The sequence below is a fragment of the Camelus bactrianus genome, chromosome 25 (assembly GCF_048773025.1).
Source record: "Camelus bactrianus isolate YW-2024 breed Bactrian camel chromosome 25, ASM4877302v1, whole genome shotgun sequence".
In the NCBI taxonomy this organism is placed as follows: Eukaryota; Metazoa; Chordata; class Mammalia; order Artiodactyla; family Camelidae; genus Camelus; species Camelus bactrianus.
Window position 1 is genome coordinate 8,311,703 of NC_133563.1, and position 25,542 is coordinate 8,337,244.

Genomic DNA, 25,542 nt, shown 5'->3' on the forward strand with positions numbered 1-25,542 from the left:
TTCTTGCACTGTTGCTGTGAGAAGTGGGTTGAATGCCTGGCACCCACAGGGCCTTCCCGTTTCTAATCTTCATCTTCTAGAAATTATTCCCTCTTTTAACCTGAACCCTAGTGTTACCTCCTAACGTCACAGAGAAGAGAGGTGGGCTCAGAATTTAAGAATCATCCTCCCGACAAGGGCTGGGCCTGGGAACCCTTTGGTAAAGGCTCTGGCTTGGCACCCACACCTTCCCCACCCTCTGGGATGGATGACTTGATGGCGGGTCTCTGTCACAGGCCTGGCCTCCAAGAACCTGCTGGGGAGGCAGGATTGGCTCCCGCATGGGTCCTGTCCCCGCGGCCTCCCCATTAAAGCGCTCGGCCCCAGGCTAGGGAGGTTACTGTGTTCCCAGAGGAAATTATCTGTTTGGAATCATCCTCTCCTGAGCCCTCCATCCTTGCTGGCACCTCCTGTCCTCTGGGCTAGAGCTCTGAGCCCCCACCCCGGGAGGGAGAGGAAGGGTAGCCACTCTGGGGTCCACACCACAGCCGCGTTCCCACAGGGCCGTGCGCTCGGCACTCAGGCTTTGGAGCAGGCCCGCTCCTGGCAAGCCCCGGCTCCAATAGGAAACCCGATCCAACACTCCCCTCCAGGGACGTTCGCGGGAAACACGCCCCTCTCGCTAACCTAATCAGTATGTCCCTGTCACCAGAGTTTACACAACTGAAGCTAGGGTTGAAGGGGAGACGTTTCTCTGGCTCCAGCTCCACTCCAAAGGGAAGCACTCAGCTCGGTAGGATTGGGAAAGATTAAAAGTAACTCCCCCATCCTTGTCAGAACTGTGTGTCCCCTTCGCAACACCCCATTTAGCATCTGGTCCCCTCCCCCGACCAGGCGTCTCTTCCTCATCCTGGTGCCTCTGCTCCCCAAGGAGGTTTTCAAGATGACTTCCCAGCCTGCGAACACCTGCAGCCCAAGGGACCGCCTGTCCCCTGTACACGGGTCCCTTTTAGCAGGAACGGGAGGCTTGGGCAGGGAAGTCATATTAAAGCCATTTGTGAGGCTGCCAGAAGGATCACTTTGATTTATAAAGTATGAAAGTTTGCCATTTATGAATTCACAGTGAATGAGTTATTTCCCATATTTGGCTCCAAAGGAGCTTATTACATTCTCAATTCTAGTGTGAAAAATGAATTGCAGGGAAAATGGGTCACTTTTCCCAAATGTTGAAAGGGCTGTATTTAGGGTTTCAGTAACCCCTTCCCCTTGGCCCCTCGCAGGCTGGGTGGTTGGATCCCTGGAAATCCTCGGCAGCCCGGCGAGTTTGGTGCGAAGCATTGGGAACGGGATCGCCGACTTCTTCCGGCTTCCGTACGAGGGGCTGACCCGGGGCCCTGGAGCCTTTGTGAGCGGAGTTTCCAGAGGGACGACATCATTTGTGAAGCACATTTCCAAAGGTAGCTACTTGGGTTCCTTGTAAACGATGCCTTATTTTCCTTCCTTCCCTGTCTTGTTTTTTATTTTTGAAGACCGTGTTACAGTTTTCAGTGAATTAAGTTTGCCTCTAGCTTTGTTTGGCTTGTTAGCTGGCAGTGAAAGGTTGGAGTTGTAGCAAAGCTCATATATAACGTCTTATGTTTTAAACAGATCACTCCTTGCCTGCAGTGTGTGAAAATGTTTCAGAAACTGCAGAATTTTAAACCTCCCATTGGGAAAACCAGGATTGGCTCAACTGTTATTCCATGTGATAAATACAGAAATATTAAAGGTGTTCAGGACTTCTGCTAAACATCAGAAATCCTACACTGCGTTGCCTCATCATATTTTTTTAAATGTAGATACAGTTGTCATAACTTTTGTAAGGATACGGATATATTTTGATGGGGAAGCCGATCCGGAGGTGAAGGAGCCAGCCTTTCCCTAGCAGGCCACGTAAACAGTGCCATCTTGTGGCCAAGACTGGTCACCAGCCCAGAAGTCTGACTGCCGCCCACGAGAAAGAGCGTGCTCTCCTTTCATCCGTGTGTTTGTTTGCCCACATTCGGGTCAGGTTGGCAGTGACTCGGGAACTAACAAGGGCCATCTGAGTCCCTGTTTCTTCTCGGCAGGAGGCAGGGGAAACAGGGCAAAGGCCTTCTCCCCCATAAAAGGCTTTTTACTGTGAACTATGCTGTAACTGTTATGAGTAGGCAGCTTATAGAAGTCTCTAGAAGGCCTCAGAAGAAGAAACTGGAGCTTGAAATGGAAGAACCCAGGATTCATCGAGCAGGGCTGGCAAGAGAACGGCGAGAGCAGTGGACCAAATTCCGTGGACGACGACAGGACCGCTGCCCCGGACCCCGCCACCCGGGAGGCTGCGGGCAGAGCTGTGGGGACTCACAGATGATTCCCTGGTGGATTTCTCAGTCTTGACACTTGAATCTCTATGGTTCTGTTGTTTTTATTTTAAAATAAGACAACGAGCACCAGCTCAACTGAACCCTGGCGGTAATTTTAGCATACTGACTCACTGGATGTTTTTTTCTCTTGTCCTCTCCTTCTCTTAGCAAAATCTGTTTGGTTTGTCAGTGTGTGTGTGCACATGGATTTTGTTCTTTTCAGATTACTGGTAGAGATGCAGCTGCAAAAACAACATCTTCCACTTCTTCTTGAAAGTAGACATCCAAAAACAGATGAGCTAATTCATTAGCTTCAGGATATGTCCACTGATGTCTTTCAGTTCTGCTCACGGAGATGATCTGTGCGGACTCCCTAGAGGGGGTTATGATTGTCTGGAGCAAGATGCAGAAGTACCTTCCTTGGGAAAACCGGACAGAGTCGTGGCTTTCACATGCTTAACTCCCTTTTACTGTCCTTGCCTTTTTTTCACTTAACATCCTGAATATCAAAATCACACATAGTCTCTGTGGCATAATAATTACTGCCTCAGAATATCACGTAATAAAGTTTAATATCTCCCTTTACGAGGACTGAAGTAATAAGGAGGGAATACATTTTATTCTGAAAGTGGAAACATTCCTTTACAATCTGTTTAAAATTCAGCAACATAACCTTAACCTTTAAAATCAGAGCAGACAAATTGTACCCTTCAAAACTGGGCCTCAGTATGGACTTCTGAACTATTTTAGCCAAGCCCTGACCATCAGATGATAGTGAGTGATAACTTCATCGGAGACTTTAAGCACTTTTCTGGTAACAGAGATTGTGTTCCACCCCTCATGAGGAGGGCCATCACCCTCGTAAACAAGTGTCCATCATCACCTCCTTTTCTTAAGGCTGTCGTTTCATGCTGCCCAAGAGGAAGCCACTGTCACTCTCCACAGGCACGTCCAGAAGGCAGATGTGCTTCTACTGTCCCCCCCCTCCCCCACAGCGCTCCGGGGACCCCTCACCTCGGGGCCACCATACATGTGACCAGAAGGCCGACCCGTGCGCTCTTGTGCCCTCAGGTACCCTCACCTCCATCACCAACCTGGCCACGAGCCTGGCCCGGAACATGGACCGGCTCTCGCTGGATGAGGAGCACTACAGCCGGCAGGAGGAGTGGCGGCGCCATCTCCCGGAGAGCCTGGGCGAGGGGCTCCGGCAGGGCCTGTCCCGGCTGGGCATCAGCCTGCTCGGTAAGGGGCCGAGGGACCCAGGGGCTCTGGCGTCTGTGTGCGGCTCTGCCAGCAGGCCACGGCGCCCAGGCCCGGGACCGGGGGTGGTTGTGGACTGTCTCTCTTTCTGCAGACGAAGCTGGGGCTCAGAGAGGATAAGGCACACATTCTGGTTCCTGCCCTGATCATGAGGCTCTAGAACAGGATACCCTCTCCAGAGCCTGGTGCAAACATGGCTCGCACCATCCCAGGCCCTGCCGCATCACTACTCCTGAGCAAACGCCCCAGCCCTACCTTCCATTGCCTCTAGTGGAAACTGCCTCCTCGTGGCTGTAAGAAAGCATCATTCCACAGGGGACTGTGTGCGGGGTGTCAGCACAAAGATGGGGTCATGCCGCTGTTTGCTTGCAGAAGGGAGTAACAGGCAACCCTCCTGAAGCCCCCACTCCTTCTCTGTCACAGACACTGCATACGCCTGCTCTTGTTTGGGAAGCACTTGAGCAACGTGCAAGTGTCATGTAAACTTCAGTGAGGAGCCCACTTTTTCCTCTTTCTTTTGTAAGAGTGCCGGATCTGCCTGATTCCAAGTGATTAGTGACGGTCGAGCAGCCAGATGTATAGTTAGAGATGCAGATTGCGGTGGGTATTTCGAAATATTGCGAATGTTTGAAAAATAAGTTGCTTTGGAAAAATCTATAAAAAGGAAGCTTCAGAGCTGAAATTTTGCAGAGCAGGATTTTCAAGAGTATCTTGTTTATTTGTTTGCAAAGGAATTTAAAACTGTATTGCTTGGCAGCCTGCCTACCAAGCATCTGAAGGAGTGTGCATCTCACAGAGATCAAAGTGGCTTGAAGCAGCGAGAGCACAGGTCAGAAAAGATGAGCTTGAAAGTATTTGTCCTCTCTCCAGGCTGCGGTTCTGTACACGACCCCTCAACCCGCAGCACGGCCAGCTGAGGCTTTAAGAGGAAGTAGTAAGATGTTCCAAGTTCAGGCTGAGTTACTAGAAACTGTGTAAGTCCTAACATACAGCAGCGTGGGGCACGGTTTCAGAATACTGTGGGGGAACGGGGACTTGGGTGGAGCAGCCGGGTTAAGGAGAGCCGGGCAGGCAGCGTGGTTGCTCTGGGGAAGAGGGAGGGGGTGACCACGCTCCTCAGGAGCCAGGAGACCCCAGGTTTGGGTGTCCAGGTCCTTTCTTTATGACCTCAGGCCTTCTCCTTTGTAAATTGGGGCTGGAAATGCCATTGTTAGAAGTAACGATGGTCAGTTGTGTGCCAGGCATAGGGGTTGTGTTTGGTAAACAGCACCCACGATTACACTGCGGTAGCAAAGGAACTGCAGGAGTTGCCTGGTTTCAGAGAGTCTCAGCAAAGAGAGCCATGTGAGTGATGGAGGAGCATTTTTGCTTTAGTTTTAGTCCACTGGGTTAAGCTGTTGTAACCACGGGAAGTGATAATGAGGTTATCTTGGAGGACTTAAGTCTTTGTTTGGGATCTGTGGGACCTCTTTCTGCTAAGAACTGTGGCCTTACGTGCCCTCTGCTCTGGGCAGGACAGCTTCCTTCCCTCCATCCAAGCTCTTCTTGGATGGAGGTGCTCAGCAGAGGAGACCGGAGCTGGCTGGCATGTGGCTGTTTCCATCCTGACTCATCTGTTCTCTTCCCACCCAGAGAAGCCGACACCCACTACCCAGTTTCCACTGCATAAAATGGTACCTGATGGTGGAAATCAGTTAGGTGGGGAGCCGTGATTCTGCCCTTGTGATGTCACCCTTTTGAGCGTGGCTCCTGTTGTTAACTAGGGTAGAAAATCATAAATCTTTGATCTTTGCTGTAGTCATTGTGTCTTGTCCATGCATGGGAATCAGTTAGCCTGTCTGTGGAAACTGCAGTAGGCTCAGGGAGTCTTTCTGAATCTCTGGTAATTTCCCAAAACCTGGGAGTTCAGGGAGTGATGTAAATCCCTCCCCCGTGTGAACTGATTGCGCCTGCAAACACTGGTTTGGCCCTGCGCCCCCAGGAGCTCCGCTGCCAGCAGCGCACCCGGAGCAGTGTGTCCATTTCTGTGCTCCTCAGACCAAGGGTGGCCCAAACCAGCTCCCTTTCCTGGAGGAGTTCAAGAACCTTCTGTATTCCACGTAATCACTGGGTCATCTCAGAACATCTAGTCCTTGATATGTGGCAGGAAGAAGAGGGAGAGGAAAGTATAGATTTATTGCCCTTTAATCCATCCCCAGAAATGGTGTTTAAAACGGCCCAATGCAAGTAGGTGCCCAGCTGAAGTTAGAGCTATTACATATAAGAGTTTGAAAGCCATGCTTAGTGACATCAAAATGCTGGTTCCTCGGTTTCTTCCTTTAGAAGACATAAACACTGATGACCCAGTTAGTAAACATGTATTTAAAGAACACTTCGGGGTTGACAAAGCACTTTCCTATGTGTCATCTTATTTGATCTTCAGACCCTATTCGTGGGTGAGGTGAAGTGACTTGCCCAGGTCAGACCTCCAGGCAGGACCAGAGCCTGGGCCTCTCCACGTCAGCTACCCTGGAGGGCTTCAACCTGGAAACAATCAGGATGTGGGGAGGCTGAACAGTTGAAAGTTCCAGGGTAGGAAAAACACATTTCCCCCAAATGTTTATGAGTTTGTGGGCCTTCTTGACTCTTCTTGGCCCTCGTGGGGACACTGTGCAGTGTTATGAGGCACTTGAGAAATCAAAGCTCGTCTTTAGCCACCATGCCCAGCCACATTGCCCCAGGTCAGCAAGGAAGTGCTGGCCTGCGAGAGATGCGCCGAGGTCCCTGGAGGAGATCCACAGTCGTTTTCAGAAAGCAAAAGCTTTTGGAAAAACTCCATGGAGCCTGCAGACTTGGCACCAGGCTTGCCCACATTTACCAGGTCTGTTCCCCCGACTCCCCCGCTTTCTGCTTCATGCTGGAGTCTGCTGGGAGAGGATGTGAGCTCCGCGTGGCAGTGACACGGCACCCTCCCTCCCGGATGTGACCTGTGGTGCGTGAATACCAAGGACAGGATGTCAGAACTTGCTTCTCTGACCCACGCTCCTTTGAGAGCACCTGACTGAGGAAGCGTGGCTGGATTTCCCAGCGACCACACCCTCTATCTTCACAGCCACTCCGGGGGTGCCGTTTGGCATCCCAACGACATAGGCCCCCACCAGGTGAATCGCGGCGGTTTCCTGAGCGAGTGGGTATTGAGCCAGCACCAGACAGCACTTACGAGCTGTCCCTCTGATGCCGCCCCAGCAGCCTGGTTTGCAGTTGGAAGGGAATCCAGGAGTAACAGACGTGCTTCCTTCTCAGTTTGCTAATCTGTTCTGGTCAGAAAAAGCCAGCCTGAAGCCAGAATACCGAATACCCTCTGTGGGGCTTGTTTGTCCCTGGAATAGTCAGCTGAGGAGAGGTGTCCCAGCCCAGGCCTATCCCTCTGCTGTTATGATTTAAAAAAAAAAAAAAAAAAAGTGGCCAAAATAAAATCACAGTGTGTGGGAAGGGCAGCTCCGAGATACCCCACAGGCGGATCTCTGACCCAGTGTTTTTGCCTCAGGCTGGGGAGGAAGTCACAGAAGAGGTGGGGGAGGGCCTGGTAGTTCCCTTGCTTTGCAAAGCAAGCCCCCCTCTTCCAGCGAAGGGCAGGAAAGGAAACGGTCCCGGTTTCAGCCCTGCCCAGCACACAGGGTCCGTGGAAGCGTCCCTGCGAGGCGTGTCCCTCCTCCCCGGCCTCACTTGTCACCTCACAGCTGGCTCCATGTGGCCCCCCGCCCCGTGGGCCTGATGCCAGCAGACAAGTTTGAGGATCAATTTCCACTCCCTAAAGCCTTAGAGCAGAATTTGAGCACATGACAGTAAATAATTTACCAGTGGTGGGATTTAGCTGGATTACACTTAAGAAGAGAGCTTTCTGAAGCCTGGAGAAAGCTGCCTCTTGGGCTCGGCTGCAGACCGGCCGGGGCTGCCGGCCTCTCTCGGCCTCGCATCTGGTGCCCAGTGTGGTGTCGGTGTGTGACAGGCCGGCCTCCCCGCCCCAGGGCCCAGTGCTGGCCCAGGGCATGTGCCCTGACAGCGCTTCTCTGCCCCTCAGAGCCTCACACCTTGTCACGGGGCTCAGGCTTCCTGCCTCTCAGGCTGCCCGGTTTCTCTCTCAGAGCCGCAGGAACCGAGCCTTCACCGTGGCGGGTGGCTGGAGAAAGTGGAAGATCAAAGGGGAGTTTCCCTGTGGGACCTGTTTGCACTTAGCCGGATGTAGATGCGAGCCCTGTGTGGACAGTCTCGGCTCCCTGCTCCAGGTGCTGGGTGGGCCTGGCACATTAAAGAGAAATGGGAGATTTTCACTTGCCCCGGCTCAATTTTAATAGTCTGATTGGAAATCTGCACTTGAGAAAAGACATTTCTCCCAGAAATACAGGCAATAATTTAACTTCTTGGTGAATTTGGCATTATCTACCCCACCTTTTCTGCTCTTCTGCATAGAGACCTTTCAAAGATACCAGAGAATGAAATCGCAAAAGCTGTCTTGTTTGATTGGATGCTATTCACCTCAAACTGTCTGCTTTGAAGTGATTGGAAGGGAAGACCCCAGGGTTCTTGCCTCCCCACTGCAGCCAGTTCCATGAATACTTCCCAGCTGCTCTGAGTCCTGATCTCATAGAGGGGGAGCAGAACACCAGATTCCTCAGACTGAAAACATGAGGTGAGCTCCCAGCGCAAGGGCCAAGACCAGTGTCTTGTGGGGCACTGAGACCGCCATCTTTTGGCCCCAAATGGCCAGGGTGGCCGGGCCAGCTGTGAGCAGCTTCCCACGTAATTTCTTTAGGAGGTTAGGGAAGCAGTGGTCTAGGCTGGGAAACAGACCTGTCACCTCAGGTCATTCTTAATCTGTCAATACATAAACTTAAATGGCTCTGTCAAAATTTAGAGGAGTGGAATCCATGAAGAACGTTCCCTTTACAACTGATCTGAAGGAACTGGCCTTTCGTTTTACTGGATTTGGTTCAATGTAATACTGCTTGAAATTAGCAGGTCATTAACTGAGACCTGGAAATCTCCATTTACCCAGGAGACTTTGAATTAGTGGCATTTGGAATAATGAGATTTGACATGTACTAAAATTTCTACCAGGGAGACTGCATTTTCATTAATCCTAGCAGGTTTGAGTTGAAAACAGAGAACTCGGTCAAAAATTGTAATAAGATTTTTACCTCTTACTGGGTCTGGGCTAGGGAACCCTTCACTCTTATGGAAAAAAAATCTGGACTGTTGGGACTTTACTGAAACTCATCCCTGGTCCCTCAGAGTGAGAAGAGCGAGGAGGGGACCCACAGCAGCTGAGGGGTCTGCCCTCCAGCTCCATGCCCGGCCTGGCCACCCTGGGGGAAAGCCGTTAGGGCAGAGAGTCATGAGCACAGGCCTTGTAGCTGTTCTCAAGTGAAGAGTAAGTGGCCAAACCTCAGTTGAAGCGAGAGAGAAGGAAATTTTTCCCAGAGTGGCAAAGGGAAGAGCCTGTTTTATAAGCAGGATCAGTGAATAGTTTGGTGGTTAAGAGCAAGGCTATGACTCCAACTCCCTAAACTTAAATCCTGGCTCCAGCACGGGACAGCTGTGTGACCTTGGGAACAACTCCTTAACCTCCCTGTGCCTCAGGGGCCTTATCTAGGAACTCGGGATAAAAACCATGCCTGCCTCCCTAGGATTGTGAGGATTAATGACCTCATACAGGTAAAGCTCTTAGCACATAGTCAGCACTCAAAACAGATTCGCTATAATGGAAAGAATAATTGCTATATCAAAATTATTCATTATTAAACAATTATTAAAATATAAATATTGAATTATTATTAAATGATTGCTCTTATTCTTTCTAAAAGAGACAACATGGGAAAGGCCTGGCCCCTTGCAGTTTTTCATCCTCTTCATTCAGGGAAAATGTCCGAGGCTGAGCAGACTCACTCTTCTAAGGAGTTGTTAGCTCTCTTCCCTAAACTGTGCTGCCTGGTTTCTGGAAAGGTGTAAGGGTGCCACTTCAGAATGGTCTGGCATGTTTATTAAATTCTGAACTGAACTTCACAGGTCCCATCTGTGATGGGCCAAACCCAGTCTGAACCTGTAGTTTTGATGAAGATAATAAATGTCTAACTTAGCCTCAATGTACTTAGACAAATGGGAAATAAATGCATAGTAAAGAATTTCATAATGAGGCTGGGGTGTCAGTCCGAATAAAACTATGTTCCAGATTGAAGGTTCTCACTAGCTCAGGACTTTAAGCCTTAATCCTCACCAGGGACTCATTGTTTTTCAGGTGCAATTGCTGGTATCGTCGATCAGCCAATGCAGAACTTCCAGAAAACATTGGAGGCGCAGGCTTCAGCAGGACACAAGGCCAAGGGTGTTATCTCGGGCGTGGGGAAAGGAATCATGGGGGTGTTCACCAAGCCCATCGGCGGGGCTGCTGAGCTCGTGTCGCAGACTGGCTATGGTGAGTCGGCGGAGAGCCTGTCGGGCCAACTCAGACATTACCCATTCATTTGCGTTTCTATACCGAGGCCCCCCCCACTTAGATAATCCAGCCCCTCACGTGACAAAGGACTGAAAAATAAAATAGATAAATCTATAAGTAGATAAATAGCTATTTTTCTCACCTCCTTATGCTTATTTATACAAAGAGTAGAACTGGCCTACTAATAATAAATAATAAAAGTGCAGAACCAGGAAATCAGTGAGTAAATTCAGTATATATATGTCACAGATCTTTTTCCAGTACATTTAATAAAATAGACTTTAATGAAAAGTAACCAGTTAGAGGTTGAGGTCAAGATGTAGAATATATTGAAGCTGAGAGTAGAAGTACTTTTTCTGGTGAGCAATTTGAAAGGAAAAAAATAGGTTATACGGCAGGAAGATATTCTTAAATGACAAAGTCACTGTCACACTGGAGAGTGAGAGAGAGGGGCCTGAGTGTAGGTGGGTGCGTGTGCACGCAGCGTTGGGCATGGCTTTCTCGCCAGCAGACTGGGGGGCCTGCTGCCACCTGGCCGAGTCTCCCGGCCAATGTCAGCAAAGACATGTGATCTGCAGCCGGAACCCCCCTCTCCCAAGCGCAAGGCTGCAGAAACCCTGGGCTCCTGGAACTACCGTGCTTGGAGGGTGCCTGGGCTCTCCACACACGCCTGCGTGCACGGGAGCGCCGGGTGCCTGGGAAAGGAAGCACCTCCTCCTTTGCTAATTTTCTGCCGTCTTGACTGAGCAAGTTAAAGGGACTTTCAGTAAACAGGTAACTGGAATTGTTACCTTTTTTCCTAAAATCATGTCTTTATTTTGGTCACAAAGCTATTGTCTAGCTGGCATCACCAGCTACGAGAAGGCCCTCCTCCTCCCTGCGGGCGCTCTGCATCTGCATCTGGCCATAAAGCCCAAGGGCTACATTTCACTGCGGCATCCTGCGCCTCACTAGACCCGACAAGAGGCAGCCAGATCAGGCATAAAACACTGTCTGAAAGGAAGAGAGCGGGGGACGAATGCCCACACTCAGGCAGCCATCCAGAGAGGCTCCTTTAAGAGACCACACAGATAGGAACATGTGTTCCCCTCCGCTTTCCCCCTCGCCTCCCGCTCTAGTTCTGTCTCTCCTTCTCTGAGTGACATTTTCACTTGCAGGGAAACTGACAAAAAGAACTGCTGCAACTCATAACTGGACAAAGTTAAATGCTTCCTTATCAGATGCTTACACAGTAATAAAAACTATTCCTTCTGCGATGGACGCCTGTGAGGCAAAGTCAGCTTATACTTCATAAATTCCCTTGGTCTTGAGAATGCCATTGTCCCTCACTGTGCGCTTCCCAGGGCTGCGGAACTCTCCCTTATGTAAGAGCATCTCAGAACAGAGCTTCACATGGACTTGTTGGTTTCCATCATTCTTGTAAAACTTTTATTACCGCACTGAAGGTTTTACAAACCACTAACTCTTAGTCTAATGACTGTGCCTCCTTTATAAACATTAACAAGCCCTCAGAAAGCACACATGCTGTACCATCTTTGGTTCTGGAGAGTCTCTTTGGAGGACTGCGTGGCCGCTGCTGGGTGCCCTCGTTTGGTGCTGGCACCAGGGAGAGCGTGTCATAAACCAGAGGCCCCAGGAGCGCTCATAAATGTATATGGATTCATGTTTAACAGCTGGATTAAGTCACTTAAATACGTATCTAAGCAAAACATGTGCCTTTGTGTGCATCTGTGTGTGTTGTTTTTTATTATTTGACCAGCCACAGCAGATACAGAAGTACTGTAATATTAAGCAAGGAAGTTGACTAACAATCTTGACTTTTTTTATCATATAAATTGTAAATGATGTGTAAGCTGTTGCTCAGGACTGATTACTCCCAGGAGCATTATGCTTCCTCTAATTGCCTGTCTCTGCTTGGACTGTAGCTCATTCATATTTCAGTTTGTAGCTAATGTAAGATCACCAGGGTTAAGAGCCTTCCACTGTTTAATGATTATCTATGCACATGCTTCCAAAGATGTGACATCATTTTGGATCTGTAGTAGTTTATGGATGGCGCTAAGCAGATGACATCACTCTAGCGTGAAACTGTTTTCCAGAAAACAACTAGTAAAACTCCCTTACTTCTCTTACCACAGGTATTTTACACGGAGCTGGACTTTCTCAGCTCCCCAAACAGCGCTATCAGCCAAGTGATCTGCATGCTGACCAGGCTCCAAATAGCCACGTCAAATACGTCTGGTAAAATCACCTAGACACTGGGTCATGGGTACATGCGCACTGTATGTTAACAGGCTCTGGCTTGATTTCAAACTAACGGGCCGTGCTTCCAGGGGAGCCCACACAGGGCAGCTGCTTTCAGGGAAAGTCTGCCGTATACAGATCTGGGCTGGCAGAACTCCCCCGCCCTATGCGTCCCATTCAGGGGAGGATGCACATTGGCAGAGGAGCCCAGGCCTGCGAGAGGGCCTGAGATTCTCTGTGGAGCCAGCATTCCAAGTAGGGGTGACATTTCTAGTGGGAAGAAGAGGAATTAACCAGAGCCAAGGGAGGTATGTCTCCTGAAGGAGCTGGGTTCTGTTGATCAGTATCAATTTGAGATTTAAAGTTGACAGTTACATCTCAGGCTGAAATTAATCATCAGGTTGGTGAGGGCTTTTTCCTTGGTACACACAGTGAGCCCTGATAGGTGACCATCTTTTCAAAGCTGCCTCCTGGCCTCACTGTTCTCCTTTGAAATAGGAAAATGCTTCAGTCTCTGGGCAGACCAGAAGTCCACATGGCCCTGGATGTGGTTCTGGTGAGGGGCTCAGGCCAGGAGCACGAAGGGTGCTTGCTGCTGACGTCAGAAGTGCTCTTCGTGGTGAGTGTCGGCGAGGACACCCAGCAACAGGCTTTCCCCGTCACGGAGATCGACTGTACACAGGACAGCAAGCAAAGCAACCTGCTCATCGTGCAGCTCAAGCAGCCAAGAGTGGCCTGTGATGTGGAGGTACATTTCAGAAAGCAGGGCGACCGGGGCTTGCTGCTGGCAGAGTCGAGACACAGGGTGACCGGTGGTTCCAGGCATTTTTGAGCCCACAGCCTGTAGAGTGGCTGCTGGAGACCAGGAGGGCTGTCGGGGGAGGGTGTGCGGGCGGTGAGGCAGCCATTGCAGAAGCGGGTGGGGAAGCTCTCACCCGGGTGTGCGTGTGAGGCTGTCACAGGAGAGCCAGGCAGGAGGCTGGATGGACTCACAGCTGGGGCTCAGTCACCACAGGAGCTGAAGAAGGCTTGGTTGTCCTGAGGCTTGGGCACTGGAGTGGGCAGGACAGTGGAGCTCCAAAGCGGGCAGGCCTGTATGCGAAGGGGCCAGGGCCGAGGCAGCAATTCCCTGAAAATACTGCACGGAGCAGACCTCCTGGTCTGAACTCCCCAGAGCAGACCCACATCTGCACATGGCCTGGGAGTGACTGCATTAGGTTTGTGGGGACTGAAGGGGACCACCATTGAAGTGAGGGGTGTCGTGAGTGAAACAAGGCACAGGCAGTAGGCCGGACCTTTGCAAGGTCACAGACCAGGTCTGACTCCCTCCCTCCCTCGTTCCCAATCCCAGACTTCAGGATGAAAACTTTGTCAGTGTGTGTCTCTCTCCCACCCCCTGCTCTGCGTTCTGTGTTCCCTTTCCCAGAGGACAGTTTCCCATCCCTTATGGACCAAAGGGGGCCTCCTGGGGATGCTGCTTGGGCTCTTGGGGCAGCTCCCTGGCCACACAGCTTGAGATGTGCTGGCTAATGTGCTGGCCACACAGAAGTTGATGTAGAATGGCTGTTCAGGTTGGTGATTCTGGGTGTCAGGGGTCAGAGGTGAGCACCAGCTTCCTGTAGTCCAGGCCGCGGTGAGCAGGTGCACCCACTGGAAAACTGCCCTCCCTGCTGACTGCCTGATCCACAGGGCCCTGAGAGTTGACCCCAGATACAGGTGTCTTTTCCCACACAGCTCACCAGAGGTAGACCAGTGGCAAGCTGGAGCCTGCTGGTCCTAACTTAGGAACTGAGGAGCCCCAGGAGAGGACAGCACACCTGCCTCCTGCCTGATTCCTTCTTTCTTTTCTTCCTGGTATGGGAGCCTGCGTCTTCCTCACACCACCGTTTGGGTAAAATTATCTGAGAAGATGGAAGGCAGCCAACCACAACAACTCTGAGATTTCTCTAGTTTCTTGGATCATAATCAGTCAGGCTTTAAGCTGGGGCTTGGCACTAGGACTACACTGCTGGTTCGAGTTGATGACTTTCTGGGAATAAACAAGAGGTCAGATGTCCAGGCTGACTTTATTAGATCTGCCAAAATCTTCTGATCCAGTTGACAATAAAGCAGCAGTAATCTGGCTACAGGACTTGGCAGGGGATAGTATCATTATCTTCAAGTCCTTGGTCCTTAACGAGAAACTTCCAAAGCCCTGAGGAGTATCTGTGACCATCGTTATTCCTTAGCTGTTTGGGAAATATTTCAGATCTTAAACTATTGAGACTAGAGAATCATCTTTTGCTGTTATCCCTCTCTTTGGCTTTCCTGTTTGAGAAGGGTACTGTTTGAGGAGGGGACCAGACCTCAGTTTCTCTGGGGGTTGTTGAGATGATAGCTGGAGTCACCACCCCTAGGCATCACCAAGGCTAATTGAGACCGTGGGATCAGCTGGAGGCAGAAGCGCTGACACTCTGGACACCAAGCTCACCACTCATTTTCCACTGGTGTTCAGGGGTCACAGGACCAGGGTTGAGGGGTGGCTGAAACAGAGGCAGGAAGAGGTGACCGAGAGCAGGGACACTGTTGTGCTTCCACAGCAGCACCTGGCACTGGGCAGGACCAGGTGGATCCCCAGCATGCCTTCAGCCTCCAAATTCTGCTCTTACTATCTTCTCACAGGAAACAAAAAGTAACTGCCTCGTTAATCCTGTGTCCAAACCCTAACCTCCCCTACTCACCCCAGTGGACACCCAAGCTGCAGAACAAAATGCCTTTTTTTTTTTTTTTTGAGACAGTAGACCTTTTAAGAGTCCTATATCCAGTGTATTTTCAAAGTGGGAGTAGGGGGGCCGTCAGCAGTGCTGTCTTGACAGTGAACTGTCCCCAGTGGCCATGCCCACGTCAGTGCTCACCAGCCTAATGCACAGGCGTAAAACTGGGCTGAGAAGCCTACCCAGTGTCCTCCAGTGAAAACTAAAGAACAGTATTTTAAGGTCTTTACATAAAATGGCTTTTCTGGGATTTTGCTTTCGATGCTAGGAAACTCAGCTCCTTTGAGTTTTAGAAGGAATTAATTTATAGATGACATCATTCAGTATATTCAAATATCGCAGGATTGATTTCTTAAAAATCAGCATTTACTCTTCTTGGTTAAATGCAGCCATTTTTAGGGTAATAATTGCTTAATATGCCTGGCACACTGTTGAAGTCCCATATGAGAGGCTCAAAATGAGTCAGAAGGTCAATTTATTCCTTGGCCATGTTCCTTTCACAACACGGGTTTTCCTGTGCTGCTGTTCAGGAGGAGCAATTAAGACTGTGTGTGTATTCAAAGCTTTCCAAGTGAATTCTGACCCCATCAAATGATATCATCAGAGCTCTGGCTTTTGCCTGGTGGTGCACAGCTTTCATCTGTCAGTGAACCTTTGGGGGCCTTCCTTTTCTCTACCAAGCTTAAAAAGACAGACTGAACTCTAATGCATGGATGCCCTATGTATTGCTCTGGCAGGCAGACCTCACCCTTTACCAGCCCACTGGCTTTCTACAGCTTTTAAAGCACCTTTAGCTGCACTGTCTCTGTGCCCTACACAGAAACGTGTACATTCTTTATTATTTCAGGAAGTAAGAAGCTCACATTAAAATGTAATTCTCCCAGAGTGGTCTTGCCAGCATTTGCTAGGTAAAGACCACTGAAAGGTCAGTGGCTACCTGATTCCCACAGATCAGTGGCTTTCGTTTCAAGTTTCCAACTGCACTTGATTTACACACTACATAGCTGCAGGATTTCAGGATGGGAAGAATTTATAGCTCCACTTGCCTTTGATGGGTGCTTTCTCAGAAAATCTTGCTTAAGAACTTAGGTAGTATATCTCAGTTCTCCTATTTGAGTTCCACTGAAGATGAGCCAGACTTTTATGAACCATAAATGTACTTTGCATCCTCCCTCTTTTCCATAAAAATTTCCCCTTCCTCTGCCCAGTTTTTTTATTTTCTCTGGCTTTAAATCCTAGTATTTATAAAAACAGAAAATGTTACAGTTCAAAAGGTATTTATTTTTTTAAATGCTCGGTCCAAAGCCACTGATTTGAAAGAGGCGCTATTCTCCATTTTTTCCTGTCAAATTAAAGAGGTTCTGTCTGGAGAGGTTTGCAGAGACAGGCAAACAGCTTTTATCTCAGGGTGCAGAGTTTAATGTTGATGAGATTCAAGTAGAGGAAAGGCACTTTTCTCCTTTCTTCCTGGACTAGGTTAGTAAAGAATAGCGAGATGACTTTTAAGAGCAAATCATCAACTTTAAACCTGGGAATTTTACACACCAAATGCTTATTCAGGGCCTTTATTAGATAACCTAAAAGGCCTAACAGTGTATCAAGGCAAGAGAAGAGATAATCTTATGGAAAGTTTCATTATGGGGGGCTTGGCAACTAAAGAATCTTTCTTTTGGACCCCAGGTGGACGGAGCTCGAGAGAGACTATCAGAGCAACAGTATAACAGACTTGTGGACTACATCACAAAGACATCTTGTCACCTGGCCCCCAGCTGCTCTTCCATGCAGACACCTTGCCCTGTGGTGGCTGTGGAACCTCTCCCCTCCACTGTGAAATCATACCATTATATGGTTGAGCCACATTTTGCTCAAGTCTTCATTAGTAAATTTACCATGGTGAAAAATAAAGCCCTGAGGAAAGGGTTCCCTTGAGCCCCCTCTGAGGTGTTGATTCCTGCTTGTTTCTTTTTGGAAAAGAAACCTAACGAGTTTTTTAGGGTTTCTAACGTCTAATGCAGCACAAGGGCAACACTGTTCTATAGTTATAGTGATCTAGCCTCTAAAATGAATTCTGATTCTTCCTTTTCCCTAAAACTACGATACTTTAAAATGGAGTGATCAAAAAAGAAAAACTTCCTTTTCTGATTAACAGAATCCTGATTAACAGAATCTTTAGTTTTATCACAAGTAGAAAATGCATTCTTTCTTGCTCTGGTATTTGCTAAAATCTCAACTATAATTAAGATCTGTTAACTCTGTTCTAACACAAAAGTCACGCCTTAGAATGGTGACAGATTGAAACTTCACACCCAGTTGCATCTGTTTTTAGGCTAAGACATCACCTTTAACACCCCTGTATGCAAAGATTTAAATTCTTTAAATGAAATTAAGTGCTTAGGATTCTGTTTACCTTATTGTTACTTAAATGTGATGCTGTCCTTTTAAGTGAAAGCTGACATGTATAGTCCTACTCTACATTCTGCATTTTACTGAAATTTATAAAACATTCTGATGACTGTCCACGTGTGTTTTGGAAAAAATGTTTTTGTTTTCCTAGTTTGTTTTACTAGGCAAGCTTGGCGTAAATCTTTTGTGTCTGCTGATAAAAACGGACCCAGAATGCTCAGGTGAGTTTATCTTATACTCCAATTAAAACACATTTTTACTCATTACATTGAAACTTGGGCCTTCAACCTGACACCTACAATTGTGAGATGCTAAGAAAATTAAATTTCAAATGCCCACATTAACTTTCTTTACCTTAGACATCACATGCTATTGAGCATAAGAAGTAACTAACTAACTACATAGTTGTTTCTAGACTGCAAGACTGTTAATAGACAATTCAGGCTGAATATGAAAAACAAAAGTAGTTTGTCCATTACTTGTATCATACTCATTTAAGAAAGTTAAAGTTTTGTCAACCTGAAGAGTAAAACTATTTTTAAGAATGTAAATATGTATTCTTGTATCTTTTATGGTAATTTTGCATATTACTTCTAAAAATTGTTAAAAATAAAAAGAATCCTTGAATTACTGACCACACATAAATGTGTTGTTACCAGGGGCTCTTAAAATGCAGGTTTTCACTGATACCTGGGTTTACTACAGTCCACAGTATGGGACTCAAGAATTTTGCATCAGTTAATAACAATAAAACTGGGGATTAAATTAGCTTTGCCTAAAATACACTTAATTTTTAAAGCTCTCTATAGTGTCATTTGATCACAACAAAAAAACAATTATGAAAGGGGAGAAAGGTCCTGAGACCTCCTCTGGAAAAAGTTACCACACTGTGTAAATTAGCAGGCATTACTCAATTCCAACAAGACACAACTTTTTTGGATTAGACATTTTCCATACTGTACATACATTCTGTTAGCTCTTCCATAATACTGAGGAAAGACTCTTAAATTCCAATTATCTATTATTACATCTGTCCGGTGGTTGGATTCAGCAGGGCTAGAGACAATGAAGTCCAGAAGCATCTAATGCAAGTGTGTGTGTGTGTATGTGTGTGTGTTTTCATATATATATACATACATGTATATATATATGAAAAACAGAGCAAAGACTCAGTGTCCACAGTATCTGTTAATTGTTTATTTATCAAGAGAAACTACTCCTTAACCAAGATATTCATAGTTTCATAGTTCAGGAACGCAGGTAAGTGACAAACTTCCACGGAATTCAACCCAAAGAAATTCTGTGGAGAAAAAAGAGTAGCCAAGTTAACAAGCTTTCTCTTAGTACCTCACCACCCTGAAGGTCCCCTGAAGTCTACTGCTACCAGTGGAGCTGAATTTCGCCCAGGAGCCTGGGCTCCGGGTCCAATCTCCCCCATGCGTCCTGACCTCTCTGATCAGCCTCTTTGCCATTTGGGGCATACATATCTTACCCCAGAGGTTTCTTGCTTTTATTTACCAAATTCTTTTTTCCCCTCAAGTCCACCGCCCTCCATTCCCTTCTCATACCCATACCGTTCTTAAAAAGCAGCCCACCAGTTCTAAACATTTCTAGTCCTGTCTCCAAAACAGGAGAAAACAAAAATCAAAACTGAAAGGGGACCTATTTCCTCCAAAAACAACAATCAACTTCTTGTAAGTAAAAGGTAAAATAAACCTAAATATTTAAAAATCAGCCTGTTAACATCTGAGTATGAAATACATACCCACTGTGGAAATTCTGAAAATTTCAAAGGTATAAGAAAACAGCAATGTTAAGATTCCACACAGAACCACTAATATTTTCTTGATCTTCTTACCTTCAGCTTTTTTTTCTATGCACTTTTCACTTAACATAGCTCACGCTTTACATAAAACATTCTTAATTTTCTATTATAAATTTCTTCATATTACTTTGTGTTTATCATTTCTAATGGACCTAACAGTCCATGGTATGAAAGTCATAATTCCTTTATCAAATTTTCCAAACACTGGGAATAAAGTTGTTTTTCTATTGTATATTACCTATACTAAATATAAACTATAGCTTTTTATGCATGTTTTATCTATAATACAGATACTTAAGATAAACTATAGAAATGGACTATAACAGAGTTGAATTTCACGTTAGGCAAAAGTTACTTATATTCAAAATCATCCTTAAGTCTTAGAAAACTGATCTGAGTCCAATACAGCAGGTCTTCCCCCACATCCCAGATCTTAGCAAAGATCACACACACTCTCACACACACGTACATATGGCAGTTGGAATGCTCATTAAGGAAAAGTCTGCCTGAAAAAAAAAATAACATTCATACTCCCCTTGTCACATCAAACTCACTGAGGTGGCAGACAGGCTCATTTAACTCTCCTTAAATTGCTCTTTTTTGTAGAGCTTGAATCAAGTTAAAGACATGAATGACAAGATTCCAGAGTATGAATAGTTCCATCAGGTACTGCACACATGCTTTTAAATCAATTTAAAAAGCATATGGAACATCCTCCAGGATAGACCACATGTTTGGCCATAAAGCAAGACAACAGATTTTAAAAGACTGAAATCATAGAAAGTATCTTTTCTGGTCACAATGGATGAAACTAGAAATCAATACCAGAAGGAAAACTCAAAAATCCAAGTATGTTGAAATTAAACAAACACTAACAACCACTGGGTCAAGTTAAGTATCACAAAAGAAATTTTAAGAGATCTCAAATCAAAACCTAAGTTTACACCTTAAAAAGCTAGGAAAAAAGCAAAGCTAGCAGTAGGAAATAAAGATGAGAGACAAAATAGAGAACAGGAAACACTACTGATAAATCAACAAAATCAACAGTTAGCCATTTGCAAAGACCAACAATATTAACAAAACTTTAGTCAGACTAAGACAACTGAAAACAAACGAAAGCAGGGATATTACAAATGATTTTACACAAAGTACTATAAAGGAATACAATAAGCAATCACACCACCAAAGGTTGAACTGGCAATCAGAAACCTCTGGACACAAAAAAGTCGAGGATCAGGTGGCTTCACAGATTAAACTCTTCCAAATATTTAAAAAAGAATTAACACTAATCTTCCTCGAACTCTTCAAAAAAAAATTCAAGAGTGGGTAACACTTCTAAATTCACTCTACATATTTTATATATATTTATTTTTTATATATTGAGACACTAAAGATTTCTGGGTGGAGGAGAGACTGTCCCTACCATGCTTCCCTGAGCCTCTCCTGAGTCTCTTGTGACCACACCTGACTGACCATCTCACTAATGAATACAAAACATTCTGTAAGGCCAGCAGTACTCTGATATCAAAGCCAGACAAATATAACACAGGAAAAGTACTGAGCAACATCCCTAATACAGATGCAAAAATCCTTTACAAAATGCTAGCAAGCAGAATTCAACAGCTTATTAAAAGGATCATCAAGGATGATTCAACATACGGATATCAAACATAATAACACCACAGAAGGACAAGCCACATGACCATCTCAACTGATATAGAAAAAGCATTTGAAAAATTTAACAACCTTTTTATGATTTAAAAAACTCAAAAAATTAGGAATAGAAGGAAGCTACCTCAACATAATAAAGGTGATTATACAAGAAATCTACAGCTAATATACTCAATGGTTAAAGACTTAAAAGCTTTTACTCTAAGATCAGGAGGAAAAAAACAAGGATGCCCATTCTTATCACTTCTATTCAACATCAGACTGGAGGGGGAGGATATAGCTCAAATGGTAGAGCGCTTACTTAGCATGCAATGAGGTCCTGGGTTCAATCCCCAGTACCTCCCCTAAAAATAAATAAACCTAGTTACCTCCCCCCACCAAAATAAAAAGTAATTAAATAATACAATAATAAATAGAACATAAAGCTCTTTAAGAAAAAAAAAAAAAAAAAAGACAGACAACATCGTACTGGAAGTCCTAGCCAGAGCACTTGGGCAAGAAAAAGAAATAAAAGACATGCAAATTGGAAATGAAGAAGTAAAACTATCTCTGCAGATTACCTGATCTTACAGGCAGAAAACCTAAAAGATTCCACAAAAAAAAATCTGTCAGAATAAACTCAGCAAAGCTACAGCATACAAAAATTAGTCATTTTTTGTACACTAACAATGAATAACCAGAAAATTAACAATACCCATTACATTAGTGTCAAAAAAAAAACTAGTAATAAACTTACCAAGGGGGCAAGACTGGTATACTGAAAACTACTAAACATAAACTGTGCTGAAATTGACACAAATAAATGAAAACACATCTTTTGTGTTCGCAGCCTGGAATACTTGTAATTAAGATGTCCACAATACCCAAAGTGACCTACAAATATAATGCAATCTCTATTAAAATCCCAATGGAATTCTTGCGGAAATAGAAAAATCCATCCTAAAATTCATACGGTCTATTAAGGGATCCTGAATAGCCAAAACAATCTTGAAAAAGAAGACAAAGTTGGGGAACTAACACTTCCTGATTTCAAAACTTACCATAAAGATCCAGTAACCAAAACACTGTGGTATCAGCATAAAGAAATATAAACCAAAACAACAGAATAGAATCCAAAAATAAATCCTCACATATACAGTACAAAACAAACACACCAACAAAGGTGCCAACATCTAATGGGGAAAAGTCATTTCAACAAATGGTGTTGAGAAAACGGGATATTCGCATGCAAAAGAATGAAGTAGACTTTTCCCTTAACATCATATCCAAAAATTAACTCAAAATGGATCAAAGACCTAAAGGTAAGAGATAAAACTATTAAAACTTTAGGAGAAAACAAATACTTTATGACATTGGATTTGTCAATGATTTCTTAGATGTGACATCAAAAGCACAGGCAACAAAAATTACATAAATCAGACTCCTATCAAAAATTTAAACACAATCAACAGTGAAAAGGCAATCTACATAATGGGGGGAAAATACCTGTAAATCATACCTGACAGGGGGTTTAAAGAACTACAAACTCAACAAGAAGTCCAATTAAAAGTGGGCAAAAGAAGGGGGCATATAGCTCAAGTGGTAAAGCACATACTTGGCATACACAGGGCCCTGGGTTCAATCCCCAGTACCTCCGCCAAATTTAAATAAACCTAATTACCTCCCCCGACTCCCCCGGCCAAAATAAAATAATCAAAAAGTGGGCAAAAGACTTGAATAGAAAAAGATACAATTAAATGGTCAAAATGCACAAGAAAAGATGCTCAACATCACTAACCATTAAGGAAATGCAAATGAAAGCCAAAATAATCACTTCACATCCACTAAGATAGTTACTATTAAAAAAGAAATGTTCTCAAGGATGTGGAGAAACTGGGACCCTTGTGCACAGAAGTTGGTAGAGTGTAAAATGGTGCAGCCACCATGTAAAATAGTATGGCGGTTCCTTAGAGAATTAAAAATGGAACTGTCGTATAACCTACTTCTGGGTATATACTCAACTCCACTTCTGGGTATATACTCAAAATATTGAAAGCAGGTCACCAGAGAGAAATGCACACATCACAGATCATTATTCCCAACAGTCAAAAGGTGTAAGCAATCCAAGTGTCCATTAACAGATGCATTAATTAAACAAAATGTGGTATATACATAAAATGGATTATTTAGCCTTAAAAACAAAGAAAATTCCCACATATCCTTTAACAGATAAGCCTTGAGGACATTACATTAAGTGAAATAAGTCACAAAAAGTCACTTTATGATTCCCCTTACATGAGGTACTTAGAAAGTAGAATGGTGACTGCCAGGGGAAAGGGGAAATGTGGCAGTTTTGCAAGCTGAAAGGAGTTCTGAAGACTGGTTGTACAACAGTGTAAATGTACTTGACAATACTGAACTGTACACTTAAAAATACTTAAGATGGTGTACTTTGCCACAATTTTAAAAGATTTTAAAACAGTAACTTCAAATAACCACATTACCTTTACATTCCAAGATCATTTTGCACTCTGAAAGATACCAGCCTTCCTCATCTCCTCAAAATCTTTCATGGAATCATAGTTTCTGTAGAAATCTGCATATGCCTTCTTTCTTGGTTCAGCCACACCAAACTAAAAAGTACAGGTTACATTAGGGCTTATTTTTTAGATTATTAGAAACAATATCTAAAGACAACATAAATCACAAAGTTAACTTTAACTTGACCCTATTAGGGCCCTTAAAGAGGTAAGTAAGTTAAAATGAGGTCTTTAGGTTGGGTCCTAATCCAGTTTTGACTTGCACCTTTACAGGAGAAAACTGAGACAGAGGCAAGCTCATATACACAGGACCATATGACAAGAGGGAGAAGACAGCCATCTCCAAGCCCAGGAGAAAGGCCTCAGAAGAAGTCAACCCTGCAGCAATCTTAATCTTGGATTTTTACCTCCAAAACAAAAAACAAATTTATATTGTGTAAGCCACACAGTTTGTGGTACTTTGCTAACTATGGCAGCCCTAGCCGACTAAGACAGCTTCATTTAAAGATGGAGGACAAAGCTCTTTGGGGAAAATGATACTTTCCTGTCACACAGAGGTGAACAGAGAAAGGGAATGTATTAAACAGGGAATTTCTTTAAAAGACTCTTATGAAAATAAAACACATTTTCAACTTTAAGACACATTTCTATATTATGAGCACAAAATAAAAACCAAACATACATACCTTATACAAGGTTGCAACTCCCAGGGATACAACGAACGCTCCAACAATATGAAATCGCAGGCGCTTGGCCAAAAGGCCTCGCATCTGAGGTTTCGTCAAAGCACCAGAAGTCATGGTAGTTATTATCTTTGACAGCTAAATAGTAATAAAAAGAAAACTCTCATAAGACACCTAAAGAATTCTGTACATCTTAGTACCTAGAGGGGAAGGATAGAGGACCGACTCCTCCCCCAAAGCCTAAGGTGTTTACTGGCTCAGCCGGCTGCACCCTGTTTACCCTCTGACTACCCTAAATAAGCAAGACAACTGCAGCACAACAGTAACCGGGGATCAAAAACGACAAAAAAAAAATCTCTTGCAATTACAGGGAAGGTTAACAGTGGCTCTAGACTGACAATCACATTTCTAAGTATTTACAAACTTCCTACCAACTCATTTAATCGTCCAGAGGACCCTGTGAGACAATTACTATTCCCATTTAATTATGAGAAAACGAGGTTAGGGAACTACTGCAAGGTCACGCGGTCAACGACTAACACTGGGTCGGCACCCAGGAGCTGCCTGCAGGTCTCACTTAGTGACCGGGGCGCGTCCGTCTCACCCACGGGCCGACCTTGAGCGAGCGCGGCCGGGACCAGGCCGGAAAGGCGGTGGGCGCGCGGAGGGGGCTGCCTGAAGCCCACCCTGCCCTCCTGCCACAGGCAGGGTGACCCTCCTCTAGCTTCCCAACCCTAATCACGAACGCCAGCACACAGCGGACGCAGACCGAGGGCCCACACTGTTCCTTGGACCTCAAGTCCGGCCGAGGGAGAAACCACCCTCCCTGCAAGCGAACACACCGGGACCAGGCAGGTCAAATGACGTAACCAAGGTCACACAGAATGAGGGGAAAACGCAGCGGGGACCCAGCCCGGCGGTTCCTCCTGGCCCCGCAGCCCACCCAGCCTACGTGGGGCCCCTGCCACCTGCCCGCCTGCCCGCAGAGGCCGCGCTGGGGTCGACGCGGGCGAGAGGTCCGTGGTTTCCGACCGCAGAAATGCAAAATCAAGACCCAACTCCAAAGCACACCGAAGGAGGCTACACGCAGGAAAACCGAACAAGGGAAGGAAAAGCAACACGATTCACCTCAACAACGCCCTTCCAGACTGATGGAGAAATGGCCGGCGTTCCCGCAGTGCGCAGGCGCATAAATAGAGGGCGTGGCGAGGACCCGGCGACGGTGGCCGAAAGAGATCAAAATGCCTCTGGCGCGCCTCCCGCTGTTCACAGCTGAAGTTAATCCCTGTGTTTAGTCTCTTCCCCTCGGGACTTTGGTTTTAGGGCTTCACCTTATGAGTCCACTTCCTTAGTAA

At 45.7% G+C, this 25,542-nt stretch overlaps 2 protein-coding genes across 8 annotated transcripts in view; one reads left to right on the forward strand and one right to left on the reverse strand.

Annotated features, from left to right (window-relative positions):
- VPS13B (vacuolar protein sorting 13 homolog B) overlaps nt 1-18,116 on the forward strand; it is a 627,348-nt gene extending 609,232 nt beyond the window's left edge. For all 6 annotated transcript variants that reach the window (XM_074352634.1, XM_074352630.1, XM_074352633.1 and 3 more), the window contains 6 exons: nt 1,260-1,436; nt 3,429-3,599; nt 9,892-10,068; nt 12,228-12,330; nt 12,832-13,081; nt 16,767-18,116. In XM_074352634.1, the coding sequence (XP_074208735.1) occupies nt 1,260-1,436; nt 3,429-3,599; nt 9,892-10,068; nt 12,228-12,330; nt 12,832-13,081; nt 16,767-17,015 (1,127 nt within the window). In that variant the 3' untranslated portion in view covers nt 17,016-18,116. The remainder of the gene's footprint in view (nt 1-1,259; nt 1,437-3,428; nt 3,600-9,891; nt 10,069-12,227; nt 12,331-12,831; nt 13,082-16,766) is intronic.
- A 555-nt stretch (nt 18,117-18,671) lies between these two features.
- On the reverse strand, nt 18,672-25,473 carry COX6C (cytochrome c oxidase subunit 6C). 2 transcript variants are annotated; one of them, XM_010955770.3, is made up of 4 exons: nt 25,316-25,473; nt 24,191-24,325; nt 23,469-23,597; nt 18,672-18,789 (listed from the first exon to the last, which is right to left on the reverse strand). In XM_010955770.3, exons 1-3 carry the CDS (start codon nt 25,376-25,378, stop codon nt 23,484-23,486), a joined length of 312 nt encoding a protein of 103 aa, XP_010954072.1. In that variant the 5' UTR covers nt 25,379-25,473; the 3' UTR covers nt 18,672-18,789; nt 23,469-23,483. The 2 variants fall into 2 exon arrangements, with proteins under 2 accessions (XP_010954072.1, XP_074208745.1); XM_074352644.1 differs by lacking the exon at nt 25,316-25,473 and adding an exon at nt 25,156-25,180.
- Between the last annotated feature and the right edge of the window lie 69 nt (nt 25,474-25,542).